This window comes from Nerophis ophidion, linkage group LG03, assembly GCF_033978795.1.
Source record: "Nerophis ophidion isolate RoL-2023_Sa linkage group LG03, RoL_Noph_v1.0, whole genome shotgun sequence".
NCBI lineage: Eukaryota > Metazoa > Chordata > Actinopteri > Syngnathiformes > Syngnathidae > Nerophis > Nerophis ophidion.
The window spans coordinates 77739302-77760899 of NC_084613.1; the positions used below are offsets into that span (position 1 = coordinate 77739302).

Genomic DNA, 21598 nt, shown 5'->3' on the forward strand with positions numbered 1-21598 from the left:
TTGCCAATCAACCTATCCCCAGGTGCATGTCTTTGTGCAATCCAATTCCAAAACCAAACCTGACCCAGCAACACTCAGAACTGCAATAAACAGAGCAATTGAGGAGACACAAACACGACACAGAACAAACCAGGGTGGAGGACAGAGTAAAACAACTTGCACTGAGCCTGGTCTATAAAATCCGATACACCTCCCTGATACCGAAGTACATGTCAAACTACTTCCTTAACATAAATGACCGCCATAATCACAACACCAGGGGGTGCTCCACAAACCACGCTAGACCCAGATTCCGATCTAACAAAGGTCTTAACTCATTCTCTTTCTATGCCACATCAATGTGGAATGCACTCCCAACAGGTGTAAAAGTAATTGGATCTCTATCCTCCTTCAAAAGCGCTCTAAAACAACACCTCCAGGCAACTTCAACCCTTTACTAATACCCTCCTCCATTCACATTCCATCTCCCCGGATTGTAAATAACCTATTGTAAACAATCAAATGTATTTCTAATGTATATACTTGTTCTTATGCTATCTGATGCTATCACTATGTTCTCTGCTCATTGTACATATCCTACTAAGTCAGACCTACACTGTTTCAATGTCCATTTCTCTGTTGATGCAATTGTTGATGACTGAAGTTCTGATATCAACCAAAGCTCCTCATCCCACCCCCCGGATTGTAAATAATGTAAATAATTCAATGTATATACTATGATGATTAACTTGTGTGATGACTATATTATGCTGGGAGTATATATTTGTACCATGAATTTATTAACGTGGGCGGTATAGCTCGGTTGGTAGAGCAGCCGTGCCAGTAACTTCAGGGTTGCAAGTTCGATTCCCGCTTCCACCGTCCCAGTCACTGCCATTGTGTCCTTGGGCAAGACACTTTACCCACGTGCTCCCAGTGCCACCCACACTGGTTTGAATGTAACTTAGATATTGGGTTTCACTATGTAAAGCGCTTTGAGTCACTAGAGAAAAGCGCTTTATAAATATAATTCACTTCACTTCATGTGGGCCCGACTAAAACACGTTGAAAAACTTATTCGGGTGTTTCCATTTAGTGGTCAATTGTACGGAATATTTACTGACCTGTGCAATCTACTAATAAAAGTTTCAATCAATCAATCAAAAAATTGTTTTCTACCTGTCAACTGTTAGTTTAGGCTGCTCGCCAGCACCTCATCACCACTTCAAGATGGCGGCCAAATTTCTCGCGTTGGTGTCTACTTATAAGATGTCTATGGGCGGTGCCAATTCCCAACATGTTTACAGAAGGCGTGTCCAGGATCAGCCTACCGCAAATGAGGCCCGCCTTTACTCAAACCCTATTGGTTGTTGCATAAAAACAACTCACTGCTTGCTTTCTGATTGGCTCTCCGTCCGCTAGCGTTGACAGAAGCTTCTAGCTACATGCTAAGACATGAAACCGAACCCACCGCGGATGAAAGGAGTCAACCGGAAACGAAAACTAACGAATTGACAGAATAAATTAACGCAGGGCAGTTTGGTTAATTAGTAAACCAGTCGATGTGAAAGACTTTTATTGACGCAGAGTTTACGTGCGGCGACACCGAGAAGGTGCCTTTTTGGGCAGGCCTACGTCATGTAAACAACAAAAACACCTGAGCCTCCTTCACTGCAGCTCTACGTCAATGTGGGTTACCTGCAAGCAGACCCTCGTCAAATGTAAGATGTACTTTTATTTTCTTATTTTATTGTCTTATTTGTGTTATGACATTTGCAAGTGGCCTTTGATTTAAAAGACTCAATGCTGGTTATCCTTTGTTTTTGTAGCTGGAAATGTTGAATACCAACTTCCGGAGGGCATGCATTGTGCAGGAATGGAGGTAACCATTTTATTCAGTACATGTTTCTGTGATAATGTCTCATATAAGTAGTTACACCCCCCAAAAAAGCAATGCGATCATGTGTCTGAAATCAGATTTCTTGGGGTCATCCTAGATCAGGGGTCGGCAACCCGCAGCTCCGGATCTGCATATGCGCCTCTTGGAACACTCTGATGTGGCTCAGATGCATACTTGCCGACCCCCCCGTTTTTCCGGAAGGTTTTCCCCAGGATAACATTCTCAAATGTTCACCCGGACAACATTATTGAGGGCGTAAACGTCCGCTTTAATACTATGCTATCTGAGTGCCGACCCGCCACATCTAGTGTGCGGCTGCTGATTCAACGCGCAAGCGACTGCAAGGCATACTTGTTCAACAGCCATACAGGTTACACTGAGGGTTGTGATTTTAACAACTTTAACACTCTTACTAATATGCGCCACAGTGTGAACCCGCACCAAACAGGAATGACAAACACATTTCGGGAGAACAATCGCACTGTAACACAACATAAACACAACAGAACAAATACCCAGAATCCCATCCATCCATCCATTTTATACCGCTTATTCCCTTTGGGGTCGTGGGGGGCGCTGCAATCGGGCGGAAGGCGGGGTACACCCTGGACAAGTCGCCATCTCATCGCAGGGCCAACACAGATAGACAGACAACATTCACACTCACATTCACACACAAGGGCCAATTTAGTGTTGCCAATCAACCTATCCCCAGGTGCATGTCTTTGGAAGTGGGAGGAAGCCGGAGTACCCGGAGGGAACCCACGCATTCACATTCATGGGGAGGACATGCACACTCCACACAGAAAGATCCCCAGCCCGGGAATTGAACCCTGACTACTCAGGACCTTCGTATTGTGAGGCAGATGCACTAACCCCTCTGCCACCCAGAATCCCATGCATCCCTAACTCTTCTGGGCTACATTATACCCCCACCCCTCTCCGTGCGTCGGTTGAGGGGGGCGGGGTTTGGTGGTAGGGGGGGTGTATTATGTAGCCCGGAAGAGTTCGGGATACATGGGATTTTGGGTATTTGTTCTGTTGTGTGTATGTTGTGTTACAGTGTGGATGTTCTCCCGAAATTTGTTTGTCATTCTTGTTTGGTGTGGTTTCACAGTGTGTCGCATATTTGTAAGAGTGCTAAAGTTGTTTGTATTACAACCACTAGTGTAACCTGTATGGCTTGCAGTCGCTTATGTGTGTCTGCAGAAGCCTCATACAACATGTAAATGGGCTGGTAAGCTGTTTGTTACGGTTGTAGAGGGCACTAAGCGCATTGTCATCGTAGCACGCCCTTATTATTGTTGTTCGGGTGAAAACCAGCAGACAGTCGAGAGAATGGTTGCTCTGAAACTCGGTAGTCTCCCGGAAAAATTGAGATGGTTGGCAAATGTGATGTTGTCAAGAGGCATTCAAATAAAAACTTGCGGGCCGCACTAATATTCAATTTTCATATTAAGGTGCGGACCGCGTGTCTGAGACCCCTGGTTAATACATAGCAGAAAGCAAAAAAAAAACTTTGTACGCTGTTTTATTTTATTTTAAATTTCAAAAGAGTCTTGTGCCTCTCATAGTTTTCTTTATTTTGTGAAACGGGTCAAAATGGCTCTCTGATTGGTAAAGGTTGCCGACCCCTGAACTAGAGGAAAAGTTGACATGGAAAGTTCATATATTGCATGTGAAAAATAAGGTATCTAAAAGCTTATTTATTTTGAACAAGGTTGAATATAGTTTCCCGTATAATACCATGAGAATGTTATATTTCTGAATTATTCTACCATATTTCAATTATTGTGCAGAACTATGGGGAAATAGCATCATCTCGTCTTTATTTCTTTTACAGAAGAGAGCGATTCATATTATTTTTAAAGTAGGATATAGAGACCACACATATCCACTCTTCAGTAGGTCAGGATTATCAAAACTAAAAGACATTGTAGAATTGCATGCTCTTATTAGTGATGTTCAAAGCGAGAAATAAAGTTATTCATGTTCACGTCTGAAGATGAGAATCACAGAGAGCCGTATGACTTTAACCTTCCTCTTGTGTTAGCTTTCTGTTACCATCTCTTATGTTAACGGGTCGGTTTTGACCCATGTCTTAAATCAGCTGTAAAATACACTAAAAACAATTATCTATCATCCAATTTGTTTCTCATCTCTTGGTTACCTCGTTAGGTTTCCTTATCCATGAAAATATTGGTTTTAATATTTTTGGTGTGGTCCATTGGGCCTTTTTTTTGTCAGTATACCCCTCGATTTCAATTGAAAAAAATGGTAAAACGAACCTCAAGAGAATCGTATAAATAAAAAAAAGGTTGTTGTGTTACCTGACCATTACTGAGGGGTATTAGAACACATCTCTTAAATAAATTTGTTTTATTTATTTTTTCATTTTAATAATTTTAACATAGTAACAACTCTATACTGAATTGACCTCAAATGTCTGGACATTTTAGTTTTTAAATGCATAAAAGAACTACATGAATTTTGTTTGTTTTTGTACTGGATAACAAGGTAAAATGAGGATCTACTAAAGCTCACATGATTGGGTGAGGAGCTGGCCGTCAGTGTGTTCAGTTTTGGCTCTACTTAGTGCTTTATAGTCTTATTTTCTATAACTGGGTCGAAACCGACCCTAACAACACCAATGTCATAATTTCAACCAGAGCATTTTATAATTTAGTGAAACAAAAAAAACAAGTTTTATTTTGTTGAAATAGAGGTTCCTGACAAAGTCAAAAAGCCTTGATGCATAAAAATAAATTTATGTGGTTCTTTTATGCATTTAAAAACTAAAATGGGTCGGTGCCGACCCTAACACAAGACGAAGGTTAAACATCCAACAAATGTGCTTGTCTGTTGCTGGTGTGAAAGCATTGAATTATGTAAAAGTTGCAAGAATTTTTTAGAATTTTAAAGGAGTTCCAAAAAGACACAACATTTTATCAAACTGATTTTTGAGTTTGATTGGGCGTGTCATTGTGAAAATGCTTAAACAAAAATTAAAAAGTATGTTAGAGTTTGGGTGTTGGTCGAGGGAACAGTGATAAAGTCATCAAAAATAATTTGTGTTAAAAAAAAGGGGGCAGATAAATATAATCAATCAATCAATCAATGTTTATTTATATAGCCCCAAATCACAAATGTCTCAAAGGACTGCACAAATCATTACGACTACAACATCCTCGGAAGAACCCACAAAAGGGCAAGGAAAACTCACACCCAGTGGGCAGGGAGAATTCACATTCAGTGGGACGCCAGCGACAATGCTGACTATGAGAAACCTTGGAGAGGACCTCAGATGTGGGCAACCCCCCCCCTCTAGGGGACCGAAAGCAATGGATGTCGAGCGGGTCCAACATGATACTGTGAAAGTTCAATCCATAGTGGCTCCAAGACAGCAGCGAGAGTCCCGTCCACAGGAAACCATCTGAAGCGGATCAGCAGCGTAGAGATGTCCCCAACCGATACAGGCGAGCGGTCCATCCTGGGTCCCGACGAGCGGTCCATCCTGGGTCTCGACTCTGGACAGTCAGTACTTCATCCATGGTCATCGGACCGGACCCCCTCCACAAGGGAGGGGGGGACATAGGAGAAAGAAAAGAAGCGGCAGATCAACTGGTCTAAAAAGGAGGTCTATTTAAAGGCTAGAGTATACAAATGAGTTTTAAGATGAGACTTAAATGCTTCTACTGAGGTAGCATCTCGAACTAGGGGTCCATCGTCCCTATCTGTTATTCTATCTGTTATTCTTCCATCTGCTCCTTTCTGATCATGGAAATGTTTAAGAAACAAAAAAAATTAATGTGTGAGCTGCATGTGGCTTGTATGCATGCATTTTCATGAAAGGAATAAGAAGAAATCAAGATGATGATCATGTCAACAAAAATCTCTGAATCATCTCTCATACTTCCTGTGATAAACTGCGAATGATTAGATAAAGCAAGGTGTGGCGCTACCTACAGTTGCACTGCTGTTATAATAGAACCATTGTTAACTGTGCAGGCCATGCTTTAACACCATACAAGTGTAAAAATAAGTTAACCACCGCAGGAAAAGAATGTTTAACCACGCCAAACACTTAAATGAGGAACGGAGAAGTTTTCTAACATCATTGTCAATCGAGAGCAGTTTTGTTCTGACAAAATGTGAAAGCCGCTTGCATGGAACAAGTTAATTCTGTAACTTGTATAATCATTTGGAGCGCATGATAGTCCCTGCATTTGGGCAATGTAGTTGAGCGGTAGATTATGGATGGATGGACTCCGCCAAGGCTGTCCTTTGTCACCGATTCTGTTCATAACTTTTATGGACAGAATTTCTAGGCGCAGTCAAGGCGTTGAGGGGTTCCGGTTTGGTGACCGCAGGATTAGGTCTCTGCTTTTTGCAGATGATGTGGTCCTGATGGCTTCATCTAACCGGGATCTTCAGCTCTCACTGGATCGGTTCGCAGCCGAGTGTGAAGCGACCGGAATGAGAATCAGCACCTCCAAGTCCGAGTCCATGGTTCTTGCCCGGAAAAGGGTGGAATGCCATCTCCGGGTTGGGGGGGAGACCCTGCCCCAAGTGGAGGAGTTCAAGTACCTAGGAGTCTTGTTCACGAGTGGGGGAAGAGTGGATCGTGAGATCGACAGGCGGATCGGTGCGGCGTCTTCAGTAATGCGGACGTTGCACCGATCCGTTGTGGTGAAGAAGGAGCTGAGCCGGAAGGCAAAGCTCTCAATTTACCGGTCGATCTACGTTCCCATCCTCACCTATGGTCATGAGCTTTGGGTCATGACCGAAAGGATAAGATCACGGGTACAAGCGGCCGAAATGAGTTTCCTCCGCCATGTGGCGGGGCTCTCCCTTAGAGATAGGGTGAGAAGCTCTGCCATCCGGGAGGAACTCAAAGTAAAGCCGCTGCTCCTTCACATCGAGAGGAGCCAGATGAGGTGGTTCGGGCATCTGGTCAGGATGCCACCCGAAAGCCTCCCTAGGGAGGTGTTTAGGGCACGTCCAACTGGTAGGAGGCCACGGGGAAGACCCAGGACACGTTGGGAAGACTATGTCTCCCGGCTGGCCTGAGAACGGCTCGGGATCCCCCGGGAAGAGCTAGACGAAGTGGCTGGGGAGAGGGAAGTCTGGGTTTCCCTGCTTAGGCTGTTGCCCCCGCGACCCGACCTCGGATAAGCGGAAGCAGATGGATGGATGGATGGACAGTCTCTACAGGAATTTATGATGCAACAATCGCAACATCCATCCATTCATTTTCTACCGCTTGTCCCGTTCGGGGTCGCGCAGGTTGCTGGAGCCTATCTCAGCTGCATTTGGGTGGAAGTCAGGCTACACCCTGGACAAGTCACCATCTCATCGCAGGGCCAACACAGATTGCTTGCTGGCTCCTCTTCTTTTTAGAAGATAGGGGTCCATCGTCCCTAAAAATGATGTGCTCTGTAGTGACTGTACAAGCCAATACGATCTTTAAAGTTTCTGCTGCATATGGGACGGATCCGACCAGGTGGTAATATGCATTTAGGCAAGGCTCCTCCTTCTTTTTTCAAGTATCATAGATGTTCTTTTCTCCTCATAATTTGTCACTCCTTCACTGACTGCAGCTCTCCATGTTATTCTGTCTTTCGCTAGATCTTCCCAGTATGTACTATCTAGTTCAAATTGTTTCCATATCTTCTTTAAGCAATCCGTGTAGCGTTTTCTTTGCCCACCAACATTTGTTTTCCCTTTATTTAGCTGACATTACAACATCTGTCGTCATTCATCAGTATGACATGCCCTGTCCATCGTAGTTGGTATTTAACAATAGTACTCTCTACACTGGGAATCATGGCCTGTTCAAGTACATTGATGTTTGTTCTCATATCTTTATGATTGATCGGTTGATTGAAACTTTTATTAGTAGATTGCACAGTTCAGTAAATATTCCGTAGGATTGACCACTAAATGGTAGTACCCGAATAAGTTTTTTAACTTGTTTAAGTCGGGGTCCACGTTAATCAATTCATGGTAACACTTGCCACTTAATATTCATCATCTGGCGTAAATGTCGCTGTTTGAAACCTTTCAAGTTCTGTGATATGTCTTTGATATGCTGTCCATGCCTCTGAACCATATAGCAAAGTTGTTATAACAATTGTTCGGAACGCTTTGATTTTTGGATCTAGTCTGATGTCATGATTTTGGAACACTCGGGTCTTAAGCTTTCCAAAGGCTGCAGCAGCTTGCCTGATTCTATGATTGACTTCTGCATCAATGTTAGCATTTGAAGACAGTATACTACCAAGGTATGTGAAGCTTTCTACATTTTCAAGAGCCACTTCTTCTATCTTTATTGTTGGTGGATGCAGGATGACGTCCTTACTTGTGTTTTCTTTGCATTTATTTGAAGTCCAAATTGTGTGTATGCATAGTTAAGTGCATCCAGTATTACTTTCAAATCTTCTGCTCTCTGGGCTGCTTTTGCAGTATCATCAACATATTGAAATTCTACCTCTGTGGAACTTGAAACTTTTGTTCTGGCTTGCAGCTTCCTCAAGTTGAACAGTTTTCGATCTATCCGAAATGCAATTTGAAAAAGCTCAGCTGGTATTTGTGAATATGCAATGTGGATCACAACAAAGATAAAGACGGAGAACAGTGTCAGGGGCTTTCAGGCATCCCTGTTTTACTCCAGTTTATATTTCAAGGAGCAGAATCATGGCCATTCCCAAGTACTGTAGCTGTCATATTTTCATGCATCACTTTGTCAAGCTGTGCACTTGAGATGTGGCTTTAAGGTTTTACTACTTACGTATAAAATACTACACGGTCTAGCTCCATCCTATCTTGCCGATTGTATTGTACCATATGTCCCGGCAAGAAATCTGCGTTCAAAGGATTCCGGCTTATTAGTGATTCCCAAAGCCCAAAAAAAGTCTGTGGGCTATAGAGCGTTTTCATTTCGGGCTCCAGTACTCTGGAATGCCCTCGTGGGTTCGAGAGGCCACCTCAGTAGAAGCATTTAAGTCTCACCTTAAAACTCCTTTGTATACTCTAGCCTTTAAATAGACTCCCTTTTTAGACCAGTTGATCTGCCGTTTCTTTCCTTTTTCTCCTATGTCCCACTCTCCCTTGTGGAGGGGGTCCGATCCGATCCGGTGGCCATGTACCGCTTGCCTGTGTATCGGCTGGGGACATCTCTGCGCTGCTGATCCGCCTCCACTTGGGATGGTTTCCTGCTGGCTCCGCTGTGAACAGGACTCTCGCTGCTGTGTTGGATCCGCTTTGGACTGGACTCTCGCGGCTGTGTTGGATCCATTATGGATTGAACTTTCACAGTATCATGTTAGACCCGCTCGACATCCATTGCTTTCCTCCTCTCCAAGGTTCTCATAGTCATCTTTGTCACCGACGTCCCACTGGGTTGGCCTACCGAGGATGTCGTAGTGGTTTGTGTTGTGGTTTGTGCAGCCCTTTGAGACACTTGCGATTTAGGGCTATATAAGTAAACATTGATTGATTGATTGATTGATTGATTGATTGATTGATGCATCAATCGGACTGTACTGATTAATTTTGGAGGACATCCTGATCTTGTCAGTAGTTCCCTGGAGACAGTGTCAAATGCTTTTGTTCATCCATCCATTTACTACCCCTTGTCCCGTTCAGTGTCGCGGGGGTGCTGGGGCCTATCTCAGCTGCATTCGGGCAGAAGGCGGAGTACACCCTGGACAAGTCGCCACCTCATCACAGGGCCAAGACAGATAGACAGACAACATTCACACTCACATTCACACACTAGGGCCATTTTAGTGTTGCCAATCAACCTATCCCCAGGTGCATGTCTTTGGAGGTGGGAGGAAGCCGGAGTACCTGGAGGGAACACACGCAATCACGGGCAGAACATGCAAACTCCAAACAGAAAGATACAGTGCCCGGGATTGAACCCAGGACCTTCGCATCAATTCATGCAAATGTAACCAGTCCTTCCGAGATAGGCACAACTTTGTCCAATTTCCGCAACTTCCCTGTATATTTTCACCAATCAAATTCAAGCGCGCATGTCAACTGGCTTATCCACAGGTGTCAAACTCGAGGCCAGGGGGCCAAATCTGGCCCGCCACATTATATTATGTGGCCCGCGAAAACCTGAAAATAATATGCGTTAATAAAATGCTTATTCTTTTCTTACTAAATATATTTGTTCTTTTCCTTTTGACATTAAAAATCATGAACTGCATTCAATTGCATATATTTTAAAATTCAGTATGTTCAAATGCGATGAGTTGGCGACTTGTCCAGGGTGTACACCGCCTTCCGCCCGATTGTAACTGAGATCGGCACCAGTGCCCCCCGCGAGCCCAAAGGGAATAAGCGGTAGAAAATGCACGGATGGATGTACAAAATCAAAATATTACATTATCATGTATTCCAAAATTGTTTTTGTTAAAAGAAAGATGAATACTGTACTTAAATATGTGCTTGACTTATGATTTCAAAACAAATTATCAATCACATTGTAGAGCGTAAAATTTACAACATATTTTACGGTTAAATTCCGCCGACTGAGTTTTTTACAGTAAAATCAAAATCAACTTTGGTAGTGTGTTTTCCATATACAGTAAGACACTAAAACATTAAAATACAAACAAAAAAAAGCATTAAAACGACGGGATTCTACGGTAAAAACCAAACAAAACTGGGAGCTCTGTGGCTTGAATTTTACGGCTAAAAACAGTGGTGTTGTTTTTCCATTCCATTCCATTTATTTAATTTTGTTTATATGCTGTGAAAAAAACACACCGCTTTTACTGTAAAATTCTGGTGACTGAGCTGCCAGTTTTTAAAGTAAAACTTAAATATGTTTTTGCAGCTTATGTAAAAAGAAATATTGTTAATGTCCATCCATCCATTTTCTACCGCTTATTCCCTTTTGGGGTCGCGGGGGGCGCTGGCGCCTATCTCAGCTACAACCGGGCGGAAGGCGGGGTACACCCTGGACAAGTCGCCACTTCATCGCAGGGCCAACACAGATAGACAGACAACATTCACACTCACATTCACACACTAGGGCCAATTTAGTGTTGCCAATCAACCTATCCCCAGGTGCGTGTCTTTGGACATGCATTGTTAATGTATTATATGTATATCCATCCATTTTCGACCGCTTATTCCCTTTTGGGGTCGCAGGGGGGCGCCGGCGCCTATCTCAGCTGCAATCGGGCTCATACTGTATATTGCTCATTGTTAAAAGCGTCCCTCTGAGGGCAACCATAACTACGATTTGACCCTCAATGAAAACGAGTTTGACACCCTTGGTCTAATCAAAACTAATGTGTGTTTCTTGTGTGGACAAAGCAGGAAAAACAACGTATAACAATAGATAACAACATATACAACGTATAACAATAGATTAACTCTTTAACGATCAGACTGCGGAAGTGTTGTCTTCCCGCGTAGCTCAGACCTACTTCCAGTTTCCGTCTACAGCCTTCTGTGTAAAGTAACATATAAACATTTACTTCCTAGTTTACATGTAGTGTATTTACTGTATATATTCATTCAATCTTTACTTATGATAACTATTGCAACGACACATCATCAGTAGGGTAAAACCAACCTGTCTCACGACGGTCTAAACCCAGCTCACGTTCCCCTATTAGTGGGTGAAGAATCCAACTGTTGGTGAATTCTGCTTCAAAATGATAGGAAGAGTCGACATCGAAGGATCTAAAAGGCAGACATCGACACCTGTTTGACCTTCAACACACATGCTGATGCCGTTTATCTGAAAGCTCAGCAAAGCTTCCACCAATAATGAAATTTTTTGTGGTTCCCTTTTATTTAGAAAAGTATCAAAGTACCAAGAAGTATTGAAATGATTTTGTATTATATTAGTATCGGGACAACACCAATACAAAGTAATTCAATTAAGAACAGATTGTCATTTGCAAAGCTGGCCTCGGCAGCATTTACATGGTGGAGATGCTGAAGTGGGATGGTGATCTCTCATAGTATCTCATTTAGGAACGCACAACGGTTCACAGATGCTTACCATGAATTGATTAACGTGGACCCCGACGTAAACAAGTTGAAAAACCTATTCGGGTGTTACCATTTAGTGGTCAATTGTACGGAATATGTACTGTACTGTGCAATCTACTAATAAAAGTATCAATCAATCAATCAATCAATCTCAACGTGCAGGGGTAAATGTGTTGGAACATACTGTAAATTAATGTTTAAAATGGACAAAAACTTTTCAGTGGCCTAGTGGTTAGAGCAGGGGTCAGGAACCTTTTTGGCTGAGAGAGCCACAAAACCAAATATTTTAAAATGTATTTCCGTAAGAGCCATATTATATTTTTTTACACTGAACACAAATAAATGCGTGCATTTTTAAGTAAGACCAACATTTCTAGAGTATAATAGGTCTCTTGTTCTTTGTAATAACATTGTTATTCTGAAGCTAACTGTGGAGGGGGCGTGGCCTGCCGGCCTGCAGGGAACTGGGGTGTGCCAGGACCGGCCTCTGAATAAGCGACAGGTGCGTAGACGGCCCACCTGGGCCTTGTTATCTAATCACCTGTCGCTCTGTTATAAGCAGCAGCCAGGAAGAGAGACGGGGTTAGGGCTGGAGCCAGAGCGCGAGCGAAAACGAAAGAGAAAAAGACAATTGCTGGAAAGCAACTGAAAGACTTATTGAAAAATAAAACAATATTGTAACCCTGAAACAGGCTCTCATGTCGGTGCTTGGTGGTCTGAAGAACACCCAGGAGGGAAAGCCCCACACTAACCAATAATAAAAAAATAACTTCTTACCATTAACGCAACTTCTTGAACAGGTGCGGTAGAAAACGGATGGATGGATTAAAAATGCATGAGAATGTTTTATATTTTGAACATTATTTCTAACACTGTGATTACAAGTGGAATTATTCATTACTTACCGTGTTAAGCAATGTCAGCTCAGATTTATCCGAGAGCCAGATGCAGTCATCAAAAGAGCCACATCTGGCTCCCGAGCCATAGGTTCCCTACCCCTGGGTTAGAGTGTCCGTCCTGAGGTAGGTAGGTTGTGAGTTCAAACCCCGGCCGAGTCATACCAAAGACTGTAAAAATGGGACCCATTGCCTCCCTGCTTGGCACTCAGCATCAAGGGTTGGAATTGGGGGTTAAATCACCATAAATGATTCCCGGGCGCGGCACCGCTCCTGCCCACTCCTCCCCTCACCTCCCAGGGGGTGATCAAGGGTGATGGGTCAAATACAGAGGACAAATTTCACCACACCTAGTGTGTGTGTGACAATCATTGGTACTTTAACTTTAACTTTACTTTAACGAATGTAAAGGTTACATGTAGGTTGTCTGCAGCTATGGATGATAAAAAAGGCTTTTATGTTGTTTCTTTTAGTAATTATCATTAATTATCACAATTATTAGTTCAAAGACATGCACCCGGGGATAGGTTGATTGGCAACACTAAATTGGCCCTAGTGTGTGAATGTGAGTGTGAATGTTGTCTGTCTATCTGTGTTGGCCCTGCGATGAGGTGGCAACTTGTCCAGGGTGTACCCCGCCTTCCGCCCGATTGTAGCTGAGATAGGCGCCAGCGCCCCCCGCGACCCCAAAAGGGAATAAGCGGTAGAAAAATGGATGGATGGATATTAGTTCATTAAAACGGTACAGTAATTTTAAAATGAGCTCTAAGTATTTGCTCTGACTGCCACTTAATGTCTACTTTTAGGTCTGTGCGGTATAAAACGAGTAAAACATTAATAGCATTTATTTTACGATACTTTTTAAAACCCTGTGCTTTTTGAGGAACAATGAACACTTAAGAGTTTGACCATACATTTATAAAGTCGTGGACCCCGACTTAAACAAGTTGAAAAACTTATTCGGGTGTTACCATTTAGTGGTCAATTGTACGGAATATGTACTGAACTGTGTAATCTACTAATAAAAGTATCAATCAATCAATCAAAAAACCATTTCAGTGTTTAAAAAAAAAAAAATCTTGAAAACATGGCAACTTCCATCGCAAAAAAAAATTCTGCGAATGCAGGAATTTTAAGCTGTAACATTCACAAAAAAAAGCTTGCAAAATGGAAAATGTAGCGCTCCCTAAACACATGGTCATGTTTGAACACGTATAACAGAGCAAGTGTTTTTTTAATAGCGGTAAGGAAGCTCACAGTTGATAGGTTCAGTGTAAACAACAAATCAGCAAGTGTAACACACATGATTTTCACACCAAAAGCTGCCCTCATGATACTTCGAAACAGTTTAGCTTTCTGTAAAGTTATTAATAAAAAAAACCCATCAGATTTCTTACCAGCATAAGTTTTCTGACCTTGTGGTTATTTGCTTTTGTAGACCACGCACACGGCGACTATAGGAGACTCTGCGGTTATTTGAGCCGTCGACAACTGGAACGTTTAAGGTGAGCCAAATGAATAAATGAACTAAAGTTGCATGTTGTGTTTACTGCACATAAGGTTTTCTGCAACTCCCCGATGTTGTTCATGCTGCAGTCAGTAACTGCGGCCGTGGAGACCCGGTGGTGAGACTCACGCCGCATCAGCGATGGCACACTTTGACACGGAGTACCAGCGGCTGGAGGCGTCGTACAGCGACTCTCCCCCCGGGGAGGAGAATCCCCTGATGCACGTTCCAGAGGGAGCTAAATGTACGACACACATTTATTTAGACAAATTGTGACACCATTCCTAACCTTTATTTACTCTTTTGCAGCTCAGTGGCACCATATCGAAAACCTGGACCTGTTTTTTCAAAGAATATCCTTTTTAAATATTCATAGTTTGAAATTCCTGTTTCCCCTGGATGGACCGCATCCCCCCCAGTACTAGCAGCACTCATACCACCACAGACCATGACGCTTCACCACCACGCTTGATTGTGATCGTGGCACAATTATCTTGATTTATACCGACAGCAATGAGGGTGTTGACTCGTTTTCAGTGGGTTGTAAATTTATACTGCTATACAAGCTGGACACTGACTACTCTAAAGTAGGGCTGGGCGATATGGCCTTTTTTTTAATATCTCGATATTTTGCTTTAGTCTTGAATTAACACTTGATACATATAATCACAGCAGTATGATGATTCTATGTGTCTACATTAAAACATTCTTGTTCATACTGCATTAATATATGCTCATTTTAAACTTTCATGCAGAAAAAGAAATCACAACTAAGTCAATTGACCAAAACTGTATTTATTAAACAGTTTTTAAGCAGTGGCACAAACATTCGTGTCATTTCAAAACAGAAAGTGCAAGATTGTCAGAGACATTTTAAAACAAGCTATTAGTGCACTTTTGTGCATGATGTCACTAAGATGATAACACTAAATTAAAGTGCACTTTTTGTACAGAACACCACTACAATAGTTTAAAATAAGTTAAGTGCACTTTTGTGCATGATGTCACACAAAATATTTCAATAACTGTCAAATAAAAATGAGCTGCATAATAGGAAATCAAATAGTGTTCGTCTTTCGCTATGTGGTAGGTTACTGCTGACATTACCTCCTTTTGTTGTTGACTGTTTTTTTCATACGGTGTTGATGTGGAAATGTTTGCCTCAGCATTTTGATGGTGTGGGCGTGTGGCACCGAATGGAGGTCTTGACATGCGGAGTAATCACTCTTCATTCTCTAGCAGGTGACTTTTCAAATGATGCCACATATTAGCAGTAATGCTACTTTTTTTTTTGCAACGCCTATGCCCCACACTTGACAAATTATGGTTGTCTGTTCGACATATTCCCGCTTGAAGTCAAACCACAGCCAGACAATGGACCTTGGGAATTAATTCTTCCTTCATTTGTTACCAGATTCGCACCTTCTTTCTCTCGTATTACCACTCGCACGGCTCCGCTAGCATCACAGCTAACGTTATCCATGCTGCTATACGTATGTGACGTATGTAAGACAGTATGTGACGTATGTAAGAAGGTGCGCTTGCTGTCTGTGAGGAGAGACAAGAAAGAGTGGGAAGAGCCTGTAGTGTAATGCCAGCAGTTAAAAGCAACGTATACTCAAATATCACGATAGTCATTTTCTATATCGTACGTAGACAAACCTGCGAAATATCGACTATATCGATATATCGCACAGCCCTACCTGGGAGCTTAGTTGGCAGAATTATATTGTAAAATTTACGATGTTTTTTACAGCATACTATAAATAAAGAAATGTGCCACTATATTTTTTGTGGTAAAGTCTACGAGTGTTCATTATTTTTAAAGGCGTATTACTGTAAATGGAAAATTAGTTCCAGTTTTTCTTTTACGGTAAAATTCTGATTACTGATCTACCAGTTTTTGTCACCGTGAAATTCATTGTCTTTTTTTACAGTGCGCAATTTGATGGATGACTTGCGTTATAGTCCAAGCAGATATTTTAACTGTCAAAATGAAATGAACAAAACATTTAGTAAGTAAAGATAAAGTTATTTATTGACCCATATTATTTCCAGGCTTTCACAGTGCGTATAAAATGATGGCGGGCCTGATTTTATGACAGCATATTTACTGTAATAAAACATACTGGGCTTTAAAATCTGAAATTTGTGTCTTCTCAACAAACCGCAGCTCCATTGGTAAGAGCAGCACTCATGCCGCCCCTGACTTGGAGCCAAGACACTGTAATCTTTCTACACACTTGTGTTGCCAGTAGGGGTGTAACGGTACACCAAAATTTCGGTCCGGTACGTACCTCGGTTTAGAGGTCACGATTCGGTTAATTTTCGGTACAGTAAGAAAACAACAAAATATACATTTTTTGGGTTATTTATTTACAAAATTTGTAAACAATGGATTGATCCTTTTAACATTGGGAACACTATAATAATTCTACTAACTCTAATCAACATTAAACTGCCTCAAGTTGCTGCTTTGATTAAATAAAATGACAAAACCTTTCTTCTACATATAAAAAGTGCAACATTAAACAGTTTCAAGTCAACTCATCATGCTTAATTTATTACAGCATTTGAGAAGCCTGTAGTTGACTTTTATTATACACACACACACACACACGCACACACACACAGCAAAATGAGCTAACCTAACGCTAAAAGCTAGTTAACCTTCACCTCAACCCAGACCTATGAGAGAGCTGAGCTGCTGTTTGTTTCCAGAAGGTCAACGGGCTCATAGTGATGTTTGTAATAGTTGTGACTGGGAAGTGTTTTTTATAATTTGGGGAGTGTTCGATGTCAGCTGCTCACCTGCTAAACACATATCTGCTCATCTCGACGCAGGAGCACTGACTCCATGCTTTCTGAATACACACTGCTTATTGGCTGTTACATCGCTCTGAATACGCCCTGCTGATTGGTTTTGTATGTAACCAATCAGATGGTTGTGTGGGCGGGACAATGCTGGGTGCTCACTGCTCAGACAGAGGCAGAAAGCAGAGCAGCTTGTTAAGACTTTAGATTACAAACTTGTTCGATACACCCTCGTACCGAACCGAAACCCTCGTACCGAAACGGTTCAATACAAATACACGTACCGTTACACCCCTAGTTGCCAGATATCTACACAATATTGGCCACGTTTTGACTAATTTTCAGTGGTTTGTAAATACTGCTATTCAAGCAATACACTGACTACTCTAAAGTATGTGAGGGTATGTGGGAATACTGTGTATTTTATATCATGATGACTACTGACAAATTCCTTAACAGTCATCACATTTATAACCTGCATCAGAAGAACGGATTCACTTGTATGCTGCTGGGAGAGATCTTCGAGCTTGTGTACGCATCCCTGTTAATGTATTTTTTTTCGGGGGCGGGGTTCTTTGTAGAACTTGTCATCTTTGCTAATAGTTTTCGATGGGTTTTTGTGCAGCCAGTTGCTGTTTGTGGTGGGCTTCACTGTCTTCCTGGCCAACTGCGTGGACTACGACATCCTCTTCGCCAACAAGTTTGTGAATCACACGGATTCGTCGAAAGTCACGTTGCCCGACGCTTTTGTACCGGTGGACGTCTGCAGTGCACGGTGGGAATAATTTGATTCTGTGGCGCTGATAATCTACTGAGTGGATGCCTTTCTCACAAGATTGGGTTTAGAAACAATATTTATCATAGATTTTGGTTTAGTCCAAAATATAGTCAACAGAGGCCTCATGCGACTGAAGCTGCGTGGAGTTCCTGCTAAAAACAGATGTACGTTCAAATCCATATGTATTATATTGTGTGCAAAGCACATTCTATTGTAGATCGCAATCAACTTGAAATTGGTCCCACAGACCACGGTCCCTTATAAATTTGCAAATCCTATAGAAAGTAGCCATGTTCGGCAAGTCTGACTAATCACAAATCAAGAGAAAGTGCTTTTTTCTCGTGGTGTGATTATTTAAAAAAGAAAAAAGCAAAGCAAAAATTAAAAACAAAATGGTTGTGTTAAGAATTAGTGAATGAAAATATAGATGTGCCTGACTAAATCTGACACATGGAAATTAGTGCTGCATCCGGTTTGAAAAAAATTGTTGCTACAACACGTAAAACTTTTGAAGAGTTGGGTAACTGATTACCCTCAAATATAAATATAATTTATTAAACTAATGGCAAAATGGGTTTAAACAGTATCCTGTTTAGAGTAATAGAGTTTCTGGTGAAAATTATGTAAAATGGATAGGTCTAGTTCAAGAGTTCAAGTCCCTAGGAGTCTTGTTCACGACTGAGGCAAGAGTGGATTGTGAGATCGACAGGCGGATCGGTGCGGCGTCTTCAGTAATGCGGACGTTGTACCGATCCGTCGTGGTGAAGAAGGAGCTGAGCCGGAAGGCAAAGCTCTAAATTTACCGGTCGATCTACGTTCCCATCCTCACCTATGGTCATGAGCTTTGGGTCATGACCGAAAGGATAAGATCACGGCTACAAGCGGCCGAAATTAGTTTCCTCCGCCGTGTGGCGGGGCTCTCCCTTAGAGATAGGGTGAGAAGCTCTGTCATCCGGGAGGAAGTCAAAGTAAAGCCGCTGCTCCTCCACATCGAGAGGAGCCAGATGAGGTGGTTCGGGCATCTGGTCAGGATGCCACCCGAACGCCTCCCTTGGGAGGTGCTTAAGGCACGTCCAGCTGGTAGGAGGCCACGGGGAAGACCCAGGACACGTTGGGAAGACTATGTCTCCCGGCTGGCCTGGGAACGGCTCAGGACCCCCCGGGAAGAGGGAAGTCTGGGCTTCCCTGCTTAGGCTGTTGCCCCCGCGACCCGACCTCGGATAAGCGGAAGAAGATGGATGGATGGATGAATGGATAAGTCTATTGGCCGGCCACTGGTGATAAGTTACATTTCCAAAACATGGTCAAGAGACTAGAGTAGACAGGCCGATACACAAGTCTGTCACTGTGCGCCTTTATTCAAAATGTTCAGTGCGCCTGAACCGTGAGTTTTGAACTATGTGACTGTTGAAGAAAAAAATATTTATTGTAGTGTTTATCAATAAATTCCACTGATTTTTGGGGTGACAATTAATGTCACACTGTGAGCTTATGAGTTTCTTTTCTCTGACAGAATCCGAGACAATGCGTTCGTCATCTTTGTGTTGATGATCTCCGGGGTGTTTTGGCTACACCGGCTGGTGAAGTTCATCTACAATGTCTGCTGCTTCTGGGAGATCCGATCTTTCTACATCAACGCCCTCAAAATGACAATGGTGACACCAGCCATCCTTGTAATGTTGGGTTATTACCTCCGCCATAAAGTTATGTAATCTTTGCCATTGGTCTGTCAGTTAGTTAGTTGTGTCAAATGGAATGTCCGATAACTGATTACATTTTGGGCCAGATTCGGATCATTTCTGCTAAATTATCTTATGTTTATGTGTGTGTACGCTATTGGCTCACCAAAAGAGTGGTCTCTCCTTTTCTTTCATTCTGCTATTGATAGCTCAAAAAGTTACTGGTGGATTTTCATCCCTTGTACAAGCCTCAACTTGTGTGTGTGTTTGCTTGTGGCCCACCTCCACCCACAGAGACAAAGACAGTGGATGGCTCACAAGTTTTTTTACTCCGTTTTTTTCATGCTAGTATAAAAGTTAGCTTACAATGTTATCGGTTGATTTTCATCTAACTTTGAGGAAATGTCAGAAACGGGATAAGAAACGAGTGATTACATTTTGGGGATGATCCAGATCACCGTCTGGATTCATGACATATTCACTATTGAAAGATCAGGCCTAGCAAGTGTTTTTCTTAAGTTTTTCTGTGTTTAACTTGGATGTGTGGGTTTTTATCCAGTCGGAGCTGCCTTACGTAACGTGGCAGGAGGTCCAGGCCAGGATAGTGGAGATCCAGAAGGAACACCAGATCTGCATCCATAAAAAAGAGTTGACAGAGCTGGACATTTACCACCGCATTCTCCGCTTTAAAAATTACATGGTTGTTACACACCCGAGCCGTGTTTTTCTAAATCTGATCAAGCTCTATCTAACCTCGAAACGCACTTTACTCTTGGCTGCAGGTTGCCATGGTGAATAAATCGCTCCTTCCCGTCCGCTTTCAACTTCCTGTACTCGGAGACAGTGTGTTCTTCACCCGGGGCCTCAAGTATAACTTCGAGCTCATCTTCTTTTGGGGACCAGGTTTGTGTTTCCTGCATCCTCACTGGATTTCTTTCATGTAGGAGTGCATTTTTATTTAATATGTCCAACAAGAAGTGCATGATAGGGCTAGGCAATGTGGCCTACAGATCATAAATAAATAAATTATGAAATATAGTAACAATTACCTTCATCCCATTGATTTTTTTTAACGTTGATGTTCCAGGCAATCTAATTTTCAGTGAAGGTATAGGATAGGCAAATATAAGCTTTGGCTTCAGCCTATTTCTTTTTCGGTCATTCTTTTTCTTTTCTTTTGTGTGTGTATTTGTATGATTGTTGATATGTATAACCTGTACTGTTAAAGTGATCACACAAAATGGTTGATTGAAGTGAAGTGAAGTGAATTATATTTATATAGCGCTTTTTCTCAAGTGATTCAAAGCACTTTACATAGTGAAACCCAATATCTAAGTTACATTCAAACCAGTGTGGGTGGCACTGGAAGCAGGTGGGTAAAGTGTCTTGCCCAAGGACACAACGGCAGTGACTAGGATGGGGGAAGCGGGAATCGAACCTTCAACCCTCAAGTTGCTGGCACGGCCACTCTACCAACCGAGCTAAACCGGAATACATTTATTTCATTCATATCCATTCAATAACTAAAAAAAGCGCTCGGGAAAGGCCCTACTAGTAAAGAAAATCGGAGGTCACCCCACAAAGTTTAATCACATTTCTAACATTTCCAAAACATCCATCATTCCATCCATTTTTTCTACCGCTTGTCCCGTTCAGGGTCATGGGTCTCCGCAGCCTATCTCAGCTGCATTCGGGCGGAAGGTGGGGTACACCCAGGACAAGTGGCCATCTCATCACAGGACCAACACAGATAGACAGACAACATTCACACACTAGGGCCAATTTAGTGTTGCCAATCAACCTATCCCCAGGTGCATGTCTTGAACATTTAATCAAAATGTGCCAATAAACTTTTGAGCTATCTATAGCGGAATAAAAAAAACAGAATGAAGCCTCTGGTCTCCCATCCAATGTCTTTGTCTCTGTGGGTGACGGCCGGGGCGCTCACATACAAAAGCCCACACACACACACACACACACTTGCTTATGGTTGTCCATCGAGTCCGATGACGACATAAGCAA

The 21598-nt window shown here is 42.3% G+C and overlaps 1 protein-coding gene across 1 annotated transcript in view; it reads left to right on the forward strand.

Moving 5' to 3' along the window:
- Positions 1-1391: 1391 nt before the first annotated feature.
- The window catches only part of atg9a (ATG9 autophagy related 9 homolog A (S. cerevisiae)), a 42055-nt gene continuing 21848 nt past the window's right edge, over positions 1392-21598 (forward strand). The window contains exons 1-10 of the mRNA XM_061896117.1: positions 1392-1700; positions 1809-1861; positions 14237-14303; positions 14395-14549; positions 14615-14658; positions 17586-17650; positions 17745-17894; positions 19411-19552; positions 20136-20276; positions 20359-20479. Coding sequence (XP_061752101.1) covers positions 14447-14549; positions 14615-14658; positions 17586-17650; positions 17745-17894; positions 19411-19552; positions 20136-20276; positions 20359-20479 — 766 coding nt within the window. The 5' untranslated portion in view covers positions 1392-1700; positions 1809-1861; positions 14237-14303; positions 14395-14446. The remainder of the gene's footprint in view (positions 1701-1808; positions 1862-14236; positions 14304-14394; positions 14550-14614; positions 14659-17585; positions 17651-17744; positions 17895-19410; positions 19553-20135; positions 20277-20358; positions 20480-21598) is intronic.